This window comes from Chinchilla lanigera, unplaced genomic scaffold (assembly GCF_000276665.1).
Source record: "Chinchilla lanigera isolate Chin_1 unplaced genomic scaffold, ChiLan1.0 scaffold00195, whole genome shotgun sequence".
Lineage (NCBI taxonomy): Eukaryota > Metazoa > Chordata > Mammalia > Rodentia > Chinchillidae > Chinchilla > Chinchilla lanigera.
The window spans coordinates 266859-279159 of record NW_004955596.1 but is presented as its reverse complement, the minus strand read 5'-3'; the positions used below and the strand labels follow the sequence as shown (position 1 = coordinate 279159).

At 51.6% G+C, this 12301-nt stretch overlaps 1 protein-coding gene across 1 annotated transcript in view; it reads left to right on the top strand.

Annotated features, from left to right (window-relative positions):
* Positions 1–12301, top strand: part of Rspo4 (R-spondin 4) — a 30002-nt gene that overhangs the window by 16124 nt on the left and 1577 nt on the right. Inside the window, exons 2-4 of the mRNA XM_005414687.2 lie at positions 8563–8751; positions 9316–9456; positions 11163–11348. Coding sequence (XP_005414744.1) covers positions 8563–8751; positions 9316–9456; positions 11163–11348 — 516 coding nt within the window. The remainder of the gene's footprint in view (positions 1–8562; positions 8752–9315; positions 9457–11162; positions 11349–12301) is intronic.

The window sequence follows — 12301 nt, the reverse complement described above, 5'->3', positions numbered from 1 at the left end:
CCTTGCGCTTGCCAGGCAGGCGCTTTGCTGCTGAGCTAAATCCCCAGCCCCTGCTTCCTCTCTTAACAAAGCCAGTGGGGGTGGAAGTTGCTGCCAGTTGTTCAGATGGGGAAACTGAGGCTCTCAGAGATGAAGGGACTGGTCCAAGGTCATTCCCTGAGCAGTGGATCCAGGATTTCCACCTGGGCATCTGCACCATAACCCATGTCCTTAGATTTCATAGATCCTTAGAGGAACAAAACACATCCTCCTCTTCATAGTGACACTACATGCAGTTTATCCGGTCCCTGCTGTGTGCTGGGCTCTGAGCAAAGAGTTTCCTGCATGATCTCCTTTAGTCATGAAAACCTTGCAATGCAAGCATTATTACCCTCATTAGGCAGCTAGAAAAACTGAGGCTCAGAGAGGTAAAGTTCCTTGCCCGTGCTCATACCCCCCAAGTGTAAACAATGAGCTGGCCCTGGGTCTGACATACAGTAGGGGTTCAGTAACTGTTTGATGAATGGACAGATGAATGACTTGATGGGTGGGTCCTCCAACCCTGGGTTGGTGCATAGATTCAGAGTTGTCACAGCCTGTATCACTTTGTCACCTGTGAGGCCTGACGTGCTTATCCTTCCTCATGAAATGCACACCCAAGTCTCAGCTCCCTTTGCCCCTTGGTGCTAGGGGAAGATGAGGCAACTAAGCTGGAGGTGGCAGGAGAGGGATGGTTGACTCAGATGTCATTCAGGACTCTCTAGTTGCTGGATCCATGCAGGGTCAAATACATGTGGCCAACCGGCATTTCAACTGGATAAGGATGGTTTTGATTATGGGAGACAGTTGTTAAGTGAAATTATAGGAGGTACTTTCCAATCTGATACCCAAGAAACTCAGGAGTTTGTAATTTAGAGCTCAGATGCTTTTATTTATAAACTTGCATTAGAGTTGGGAGAGGTCAGCAACAGGAGCCAAAATCTGCCTGAAATATAAAAGGATCTGGGGGTTTTCATTGTGCGTCCTGGAATCCCAAGGTTCCTTTTGGGTGCAACGGTAGTCAAAGTGTGTAGTTGCTGCTCCAGGTCCCTCTACTCTGCAGAAACAGAACTGCTTCTGTATGCTCTGTTTTGTATCAAGCGACATCTGCTTCATTTGTAAGCTGAGAGAACTCAAGTGGCAGGGAGACTTTCTTTGGAGCTGCAGGGCAAGTGAAGCCTTAGGAGGGACTGTGAAATGTGAAAAACTTTGGAGCCCATGACACTTCTGATTGCTGCTTCTCTCCCTGCATCTGATTTGTTTATTTTTCTCACTCTCTGCTTCTGAATTAGAAGTCATCTGACTGCAAGTGACAGAAAATGTAACTCAGAGTGGCTTGAGAAAAAAAAAGAATCATGGGTGCCTGGGGTGACCCAGGTGCATGGATGGCTCCTTCTAGAACCTGCTGCTGCTCTGTGGCCTCCATTATTCCCTGTCACGGCACCAGCCAGTTCTGGTCTACATCTTTCTAGATCTGAAGAGTGGAAAAAAGTGCACTCTCATCTCACACACACACACACACACACACACACACACACATGCACATCACATGCACATCACATGCACAAGCATGTACATATGCCTATTGACATGGACAAAAAAAATCCCAGAGCCAGCTCTTGCTAAGTCTCAGGCCACTATCTGAACCAACAGCCACTGAGGTCAAGGGCACCAGATGCTGCATTGCCCAACCACAGGTGATGTGTGTTAGAGTAGAAATAACTCCACATGAACCCCAAAGCTGGACAGGGTGGCAGGTGTGCTTTTGTCAGCAAAAGAAGAGGCTGTGGATGCTCGTGCTCACTCATGTCTTTTGACTCTGTCTTAGTTACTTTCCTTTTGTTGTTGAGACAAAATACCTGACATCCAAAGTTAAAGGGGGAAAGGTTTACTTCGCTCACAGTTTCTGTCCATAATTGGCTGGGTCCACGGCAGGGTGGCACGTGGCAGAGGGCAACAGTTCATGACAGTGGAAGACAGCAAAAGCAACAACAGAGAGAGAGAAGGCAAGCCTCTTTCTGTCCCTTGGATTGTATGCAGGGTACCCTCCCTAGTGCATGTTTAGCATTCACACTCTTAATCCCAGCATTAGGCTATATGAATCAATGACAAACTCTAGATTCACCCACCTCTGAAAAGCCCACCTCCATGACCACATGAGGCCTTGGGGGGACATCCAGACACAAACCATAGCAGACTGTCATTTTGGGGGAGACATGTGCACTAAACAGGCCACCTATCCCACCTGCAACTGTCCTTAGGTCAGAAGACCAGGCCAGACCACTCTGTGCCATCATAGTCTCAAGAGAGATGGTCTAATCAGCCCCCAAGTGAGTCAATGGTGAGGGCCAGGCTCACACAGTACAAGCATGGTTGTTCACACCAGTTGTAGGGAAAGGGGCCTTGGAGTAGGGAAAGTGCTTCCCATATACGTGTTACATTTATTGTAAATTTGTGAAAGTGCACATTCAGGGCCCAAAGCACACATTTTACAAACCTGTCTAAGATTGTGATGCACAGTTTAAGAACCATCAAGTTTGGATGTTTCTAGAGCAGTGCTGTGCAAACTCTAGTGGCCACTATTTATTATTCACAAACTGAGGTCTCTACACTGGCGACACTGGGTATATCACTGCTTTTTTTTTTCAGGAGTTAAGAGACGTGATGAGAGATCAGACCCAGACCAGGAGAATTAAGAAAGTCAGCAGTGGCAGTACCACTTAGAGGCACCCTAGTTACCTGCCCAGGCAACTAAACTGGAGGTGGGGCTGGGAATAGGGGGTGATTGGTGAAGTTACCTGCTTATCAAGACTAGGGTTGAAAGATGTTAAGATCCATCCCCAAATTCCCCCTCACTAACATTCTCCGAGGGTGGCAAGGGTCATCATACTGAGTCATCATTCTACAACCACTGTGGTGGATGTAAACAGGTCCCTTGTTGCCTGGGTGTCTTTTGGGGAAGGTTCCATCTCTTCTAGCCTCAAGGTCACCAGTAAAACTGCCTTGTTCAGGCTGAGTACTTTGTGACTTCTGAGCTCCTCTTCTAGTGGTAAGAGTTTTGCTTAGTCCTTGTCTGGGAGCCCTGGTCCTATCCACCTGCATTGTCAGTTCTGAGGCCTCAGCCTTCCTACCACTGTGAGTCCCATAGAGGCAGAGGCCCTGGCAGCTCGTCCCATGGCCCCTGCTCTGCCTGATGCTAAGGAGGCCCTGTGCAAATGTTCTCTGAGGGGATGCCTAGGAGGGTAGACTGATGTGGTCCCTGCCCCTACAGATCTTTTGTGACACCAGCACATCATTTTGCCTCCTTGAGCCTGGGTTCTCAACCCCAAAGTGGCATACCCACTGGGGTCAGGGGTCTTCGTCCACAAAATCAGCTTGTGGGAAACACTACTTTATTTTTCTGTAATTTGAACTGTTTTTCCATGTGGCAGGGATCAACCTCAAGTCATTTGAGTGCCCTCTGGCCCTTTGTTAATGGGGTCACATTTCAGCTTCAGGAAGGTTACACAATGAGAGGAACACCATGGTACTCAGGCCTCCAGTGGCATTGGTCTGTGTCCACCTGCTGCCTGAAGACCTTACACCATCAGTCACTATGGAGAATCAGAAAGGCCCAGCAGCCTAAAGAAGATTATCACAACTTCCTACCACTCCCATAGAATGTGCAGTAGACACTCCTGGGTTGGTGTGGCTGCAGTGACATCTTTTTGTAGGATTTCTCCATCACCGCAACCTGGCATGGCTCCAGCTGTGAAGTCTGCGATTCTTCTGTGAGGGGATGTTATGACTTGTGTTTAGATGTTCTCTCAAAGCCTCATGTGGTCATAGGTGGGGGTTTTTCAGAGGTGGCTTGATCTAGATTGTGTAGATGATTCATGTGGTACAGTGCTGAGATTAAGGGTGGTGATTACTAAATCAGTTCGCTGATTGGTTTGGCTCTACCCTAATCCTGGTAGCCTGGATGGAGTATAAAAGGGGCAGAAAAAATTTGCTAAGGTCCCCTGCTTGCTGGTTTTTGCTGTCTTCTGCCTGACATGAACTGTTTCTCCTCTTGTGATGCCCCTCTGCCAAGCTACCCTGGCTTGGAGCCAGCCAATTATGCACTGAGACCTCTATAAACTATGAGCTAAATATACCTTTTCTTCCTTAACTTGAAGGTGTTGGGTATTTGCTCTCAGCAATGAAAAAAGTAACTAAAGCAATGGAGAAGAGCAGGCATTTCCTGGGTATGACCAAGGGGTGCCCACTCACATCTCATTGGACAGTTGTGGCAACATGACCACATAGAGCTGCAAAGGATCTTGGGAAATGCACTCTCTCCTTGTAGACAATGTGAATTGCTAGCAATCAATTCTAGGACCTGAGGGAGAAGACACCTAGAGAAGACTAGCTCAGTCCAGGGTGTGGGTCTCCAGCACTGTCAGAAACTCTTTCCATGTGTCCAGAATGTGTCAGCTTCCTCTGTCTGCTACCTCAGCTCAGGGAGCGGAGCTGGGGGAAGAGGAGGGGAACAATTTGGCCTTCTGGACCAGGGCAGCATAGAGGCTAAATGTTTTTTTCTTTTAATGTATTTTTATTATGGACTATTTTAAACTTATAGTCAAGAATAAAAAATAATTCAATGTGTGTCTGTGTATCCGCCAGCCACTTTGATCAAATCTTTCCATTTTCACATTTGCTTCAGGTTTTAGGGAAGTAAACATTACAGATGCAGGGGAAGTCTCTAGTCTTGGTTCCCAAACCCTTTCCCCACATTTGACCTAGAAGTGCTATCAGCTTGGATTTGGTGTGTGCTCATCCCTTCTATGCCTTCTTTGAGTATACACTTCATATCATCAGTGTTACAAAGCTCAGCAGGCTTCTGAACTTGATATAAATGTTCTGCTACATGATTCATTGTGCAACTTGCTTTTTCCTCCGGACATTGTCTTTGAGTTTTGACCACAATGATAACCATAACTCCACCTCCCGCATTTATCACAGCTGGGTTGTGTATATGGTATACGACTGTGGTATGTGGCTATACCACCATGCACTTATCTATTCTTCTGGTGGCGAGTTAGATCTTTGCAACTGTTTGCTGTTAAATCACGCTGCAGTAAACATCTTTGTACACATCTCTGTGCACAAGGCAAGAGTTTCTCCAGGTGAGTAAGCAGCTGCATCAGGTCACCTGGGAATCTGTTAGAAATGCAGATCACCAGGCCCCACCTGAGCAGAATCAGAGGCTGGGGCAGAACCGGGCAGTCTGTGCTGGAACAAGGCCTCGAGGAGTGCTGATGTGCTGGGGTTTTACTCAAGAGGTCAAACTGCTATGTTTGGAAAAGGCATGTCTTCCGAATTAGGAGATGCTGCCAGGTTTTCCTGCAAAGTGCACATGGCTATAAAAGTAAAAGTTTCCTCTTATCCTTAGCAGCCCTTGGTACCGTCAGAATTTAAATCTTTTGCCAAGACAGTGGGAAGACCAGGCCCTGTTAAATTCTGCGGAGGTGGCTCTCTTGGGCCTGGGAATCCCCCGACACTGACACAATTTGTCTTGCCTCAAGTCTCTGCCAGCTGTGCACTTTTGGAAACACAAATTGTCGCTCTGCTGTCTGCTGCAGTTCTCATCCCTGGGCAGGAGAATCACGGGCATTGCCACCTGGTGCTCTGCCTGGGGCGGGGCCAGGGCGCTTGTCGGTTACGGTGTCCTTGTGGGCAGCACACATAGGGCAGGCTGCTGGGTCATAAGCAACAGAAACAGGGTTCTCAGCAGCACGGGGTCACAGGATCCAGGGAGCTGAAGATCAGGCCTGGGAGGTGGCAGGATGCATCCCAGGGGAAGGGGAGGAAGCATGCTTGGCCAGGTCTGGGGAGGGGGTCTGCTCCGCCTCCTCTACGGCCCCACCTGTGCTGTGCAGCTTTCTGTCACTATGATGAGATGCCCGGGAGCTCACAGGAGGAAAGGTCTGTCTTGGCTCATGGTTTCAGAGTTTTCAGCCCCACTCACTTGGCTCTGTCTCTTCTGGGCCCCTGGTGAGGCAGAGCATCCTGGAGGGACCACGTGCGGAGCAAAGCAGCTCACTGCACGGGGGCAGACAGAGAGAGAGAGAGGGAGAATCAGAGGAGAAAGACAGAGAGACAGAGAGACAGAGAGAGACACACAGAGAGAGACAGAGAAAGGAAGGGAGAGAAAGACAGAGATAGAGACAAGATAGAATTCTCAAGGGCACACCCAGTGGTCCACCAGCTATGAAGCACCAACGCATTCACCCAGTGGTGTGGTCAGGGCCATGTGATCCAATCGCTCCCCCAAAGCCCCATCTCTGAGCATCGCTGCTGTGGGGACCAGGCCTTCAACTCAGGAGTTTTTGGGGAATGTTCCAGATCCCAACCTTAACACTCCCCCTGGGGGGCCCTACACTTTCGTGTTGGACTCACGGGAGTGATAATCTGGTCAGGCTCTGGTGGGACCACCCCCTGCTGACCTGAGGAAGGGGCATAGGCTCGGGAAACCGAGGTGTGTGACCAGCTCCCTCACCAACTGGCCTTGGTGGAGCACAAACACGGAGAGTTTAGTGTTTGCCCTGTTGCTTCTTCTAAGGAGATGCTCGGCCTTTCCTGTCCCCCTCTGAGACCTGGTCACTTCCTGACACTTTGCTTCTCACTGCTGGGCACCAGCCAGCCAGGGGCCCCTGCAAGGCAGCCAGACAGGCCCCTAAGCCAGGCTCCTCCTGGCCCCTGACAGCCCCTCAAGCCTGCTGGGAAAGACAGGCCGGTCTCCTGCTGCTGTCCCCGCCTCAGCTTTGCCTTCTCTCCTGGTCACTATCTCTGCTCAGAGAGATGTGGGAAGGGGCACAGCTGCAGGGCTACAGATGCAGGTTTATATCCTTATGGGGCAGGAGTGGCTGGCATCCCCTGCAGGCCCCGACTGTCTGTCTGAGAGCTTCCTGTGCATCTCTTTGGAACTCCCTCCAAGTGGTCCTGAGGAGATGCCCTTCCTACCCGCTACAGCCTCCCCATGGGCCTTGGCGACACTGTCTTTAGATCCGAGGCTATTTTCTACCTCTTTCTCCCCAGCTTTGGTTCATGGTTCTCAGTTCTGGAGCAATGAAAATTCCTCCCCTCAACCTGCTGTACCCAATGGTACTGGGTGTGTTTGATGGTGGTGACAGTGGGGAATGGAATATCACGCAGAGCCATGCAGGAAGGTGAAGGTCTTAGCCCACCCCCATATGCATGTGCTCCTGCAACAATCAAAAATACAAGGGACCATCAAAATATATAGTGAATGCTTACATAAACAATTTGTTATAGTGAAAGACACTTTGCCATTTAGCCCTCCCAAATTATACCCTTCACTTTTTTTTTTTTTTTTGGAGATAGGGTCTTACTATGTACTCCAGGCTGGCCTCAAACTTGGGACCATCCTCTTACCTCAGCTTCCCAGGTGCTGGGATTACAGGAATACACCACCATGCCCCACTCTTCTTACTTTATCACGCTTATCCCGCTGTTCTTGCCACTTTCTAAAGCATTTCTGGAAGCCCTCTTTCATGTCTTTTGAGTTATGTTCAAAAACACAGTGAATGCTGCTGCAGAGTGCCATCTGCCAGGCAGACTCGTAAAAGTATTATAGTATACGCTCAGCCACCTTCTACACCAGATCTGGCTCTGTGTGGCTTCTGGCTCTTTCCAAAAGTCAAAATGATTGTGGAAGGTAAACATTTTGAATGGATTCAGGGCACTGAGGCAGCCATGACAGTGGAACAAAGACAATTAAGAAAGAGGACTTCCCAAAATGCTTCAGAAGAGTAGTGCATGCCTGTAATCCCAGCACTCGGGATGCTGAGACTGGAGGATCTTTGCGAGTTTGAGGTTAGCCTGGGCTACAAATTGAGTTCAAGACCAGCTTGAACTGCATAGCAAGATCCTGTCTCAAGAAGACAAAAAATAAAAAAAAATTAGAAAGAGAAGAAATGCTTCAGAAAGTGACAAGAACGACAAGCATATTCAAAGAGAGAGGGAATATTTTGACAAGATTATTGGTAATGTGTCTTTTTGATAATAAATTTAAAAAATTTATGCATCAACTGCATTTTTTATCAACCTCAACACCCTGCCTTAGTAAATTCTAAATGTGACAATGAATAAGAGAAATCTCCAAATAACAGTAGTGTATGAAAAACAGATGTTGGTTTCTTTCTCATCCTGACAGTCTATAGGTGCAGTCTAGAGCTGGTACAGCAGTCCAGCTTTCTTCAGAGACCCAGGCTCCTTTGATCTTATCTCTCCACCATCCTGGGGATAGTTTCCACTTCATGGTCCAGAATAACTGCTGTGCTCCAACCATCATGTTCATGTTCTACCCTATAGAAAGGATAAGGGATGACAAAGGGCATGGCCCTGTCATGGTTGCATGCCTGCATCTAGGTGCAAGGGAAGCTGGGAAATGTAGTCTTGTTTGGGTGCCACTGTGCCCAGGTAGCAGTGCAATGAGACAGTGTGGGGGGCTCACATGTGTGCTGAATCTGTCCTCTCCCCCTCTCCCTGTCTGTCTGGCAGTGGGCACTGGCCTGGAGGGCAACTGCACGGGCTGCGTCATCTGCTCGGAGGAGAATGGCTGCTCCACCTGCCAGCAGAGGCTCTTCCTGCTCATCCGCCGCGAGGGCATCCGCCAGTATGGCAAGTGTGTGCACGATTGTCCGCTCGGCTTCTTTGGCATCCGTGGCCAGGAGGTCAACAGGTGCAAAAGTAGGTGGCCCCTACCCTGCCCCATCGTCTGCCTCCCTCTCAGCTGGAGGAGGCAGGAATTCACCCAAGCCCAGACTTGATACCTGCTCAGCTCCAGGCTGGCAGTCATCCCCTCTCTGCCTTCATCAGCACTAACGGCAGGGAACCATCACCTCTAGCTTGCTGTGTGGCCCTGGGCATGTTACTCATCTTCTCGGGGCCTAGCCCAGAAGAGTGTTCTAACTCCTGTCTTTGTTGTGACTTGGGACAAACCACGATCACGTCTGAGCTTGCACAAACCACGATCACGTCTGAGCCTGGTGGAAAAACATCCAGGGAAGCCTCACCCCCAGCTCAGATTTGCTGTGTGCTTTCAAGCAACTCACTTGCCCTTTCTGAGCACAGCTAAGAGGAGGAAAGATCTCCATATGCAGCCCATTTTGACCTTGGCCAAATCTGCAGTTCAGAGGAGACACTGCATCTGGACCCCATGCTCAGAGCTGCGGCTGCTCAGAGCCTGCCTCGGGCAGACCCGGGGCCTCTCGTGGGCAGGGCCCTCACTGTGGCGTCTGGCCTCTTTTGTAGAATGCGGGGCCACGTGCGACAGCTGCTTCAGCCAGGACTTCTGCATGCGCTGCAAGAGGCGGTTCTTTCTGCACAAGGGGAAGTGTCTGCCCACCTGCCCGCCAGGCACCTTGACCAAGCAGAGCAGTCGGGAGTGCCAGGGTGAGTGCAGACTCCTGGCCTGCTTGGAGCAGCGGCTGGGTGACCGGTGTGGGGAGACAGGGACACATCACGGTAGAAGGGCACGTGGTGCTGGGAGGCCCAGTGCCACTGTGTCCTGCACAGGGGACCTGCCCGAGTCATCTGCAGTGTACTGGAACAGGCCCAGGCTGGGTTCAAACTTGAGATCTTCCTGCCCCAGCCTCTCCGAGTCCTGGACTACAGGCATGCACCATCACAGCTGGAAGGCCAGGCACTATCCTAGGTGAGGGGGATGTGCTAGTGAGCAGAAGGCAGGGCCTCTGCCCGCACAGAATGACATTTCAATGCCAGGTAGGAGACATGACAATGAATCCACAGTGTGTCATCATTGTCATGGGCAGAAGGAGCTTGTGATGGAAAAACAGGAAGGGCACGAAGCTCCCAAGCCCACCCTGCCCCCACTCCCCACCCGCGATCCATCACTGGGGTTAAGGCCTCAGCCTCCACCTGCCTCCCTGCCTTACCTCGGGCTCTCCAGCCTGCTCTCCACTGCGCAGCCAGATTATTTCAGAATGACAATCTGCTTGGTGGCTGTCCGCTCAAGGCCCTTTGTGGCTTCTGTTGTGCTTGGGCAGAGCCTGTCCAGGCTCTCAGCAATCTGCTCTTCTCTGCCGGCCTCTCCATCCCATCTTCCTCTTCCTGTCCGAGCTCCGCTGCTGCTTGTCCACTCCAGGGGGCATCCGGGTCCAGGTGGTCCTGGGACTTTGGGCTGCTTCTTCCACCAGCAGACCTCCTGCCCTTACCCCACCCTCAGGTCAGGAGTCTCCCCCTCCGGGAAGCCTTCCTGGTGCCCCACATTGTGTCCCTAGTTTCTCTGGGCATTCTGAGCTGCACTTGACAGCCCCTGCCCCAGCCTGACAGTGGAGGCAGAATCATGGGGCCAGGCTGGCCCAGTTGCTCTGTGGCTGCCCCTCTGCTCCCTGCAGGCTCCAGGGCACCTGAAACTCTGTGTATGCCCCTGCTGTGTTCCATTGGCAAACCCCATGCCAGTTCCAGGCCCCAGTGTGCTGGTCTGTGGAATGGGGGCATTCACAGCTGCCTGTATCCTGTGCCTGCCTCTCAGGCACTCTTAGATGAATCAAATGTAATATAGATAAAACATATTTACATACATATGGGAAAATTCGTCTCTGCTGAAAACTGCAAGCCTTTGACTTCACTTTCCCTCCCAGCAGTGCTGGGTAGCTTCTGCCTTCTGTGCTCGATCACGGGTAAGTTCAAAACCCTTGTGCAGCTCCCTGTGGACTTCCCAGATGATCTTCAGTCTCATCTCCTGCCCCTTCTCTCTTGAACCTACACCCCTACTCTGGTAGCTGATACCCCTACTCTGATAGGCCCTAGAACCGCATTCTTCTCCTGCTGTGAGGTCCACTCCATCGTCAAGTTGGCTTATAGGTCACCTCCTCCAGGAAGCCTGCCCTTTGAAGCTGGGTAGTCACCAGCTGCCTTCCGGCTATGGCAGTCTCTGCCCTCTGCTCATGCTGGGCTCTTGGGAATGGGTTTTAAATGTGTCCCCTTCTGTCCCTAATGAGAGATCAAGTGCCCCTCACAGGTACAGATGGTGTCTTCAAATGCTCAAGCCTTGCCCTTGGGAAAATAAAGGGACCAAAGGGCACTCACCACCAGCTAACTGACCTGTCTGTCCATCTTGCTGCTTTGCCCTACAGAGGAATGTAAGCTGGGACCCTGGGGCAGCTGGGGCCCCTGCATGCATGACGGGAAGACCTGTGGTGCCACCTGGGGCCTGGAGATCCGTGTGCGTGAGGCCGGGCTGGCCGGGCAGGAGGAGGAGGCCACTTGCCAAGTGCAGTCCGAGTCCAGGAAATGTTCTATCCAGAGGCCCTGTCCAGGAGGTGAGCAAGAGTGCCATGCGGGGCTGCAGTGGGCAGGGTCCCCAGGGTTTCTTAGTGTCCTAGGGGTGCTGCCCCCAGGAATAGTCCCCCCTCAACCACACCTTCATAAGGGTGAGCTTTGCACACAGGGTCAGCCTCAAGCACCTGAGGAAGACAGAGACAGACGGACAGACAGACAGACCTCTGCAGCCCTTCTTACCCTGTGGGTCTGAAAGCTGGGGGTGGGTGGGAGCTGGCTGTTGGGGGACCCAGAGAGGAAGGCTCTCCCCTAGATGACGACATCAATGCTGCCGCTAATGAAGGCAGCAGCTGCAGGTGCTCATAAAGCGCTGCCCAGATGCAGGTGCCACGCTGAGCACTTTGCACATCCAGCTCCTTGAGCCCTCACAGCCCCCGTGACCCCTGGCATCACTGGGCTCAGCTCAGATGCCTCCTCCTCAGATGCAGAGAGATTGGCACTGCGTGTCACATCAAGTTGCAGCGCGCACACTGTTCCGAGCGATCCTGCTCGTTCTGTGGTTGGTGTGCCATGTCTGCTTTGCTTACGAGACAGGATGTGGTCTCCGAGGAGAGCAAGATCTTTGCCTGTCCCGGCTGTCGCTCCCCTGCTTCCAACATGGCCTGCATGTGTGCAGTAGTGTCCTGCTGACTTTCCTTGGACAAGTCAATGGGTGGTGGGTGGGAGGGCAGATAGGCAGCTAGCAGCCTGGCCTAAGGGCGGGATAAGGACATAGAGCCACTCACTACCCACACTGCACCCTCACAGCTGACTGTAGGCTCAGGCAGCACCACACCTGTCCCCAGATGCGGTCCTCTCCTGAGGCCCACACAGCCAGCCCCGCAGCTGAGAGCGGGAGTCTGGCTTCAGCGTCTCCTTGGGGTTTGGAGTGGGTGTGGGAGACCCAGAGGTGGGCAGCCTGGGCTAAGGGGGCACATGAGTCTGCCCTGCATTG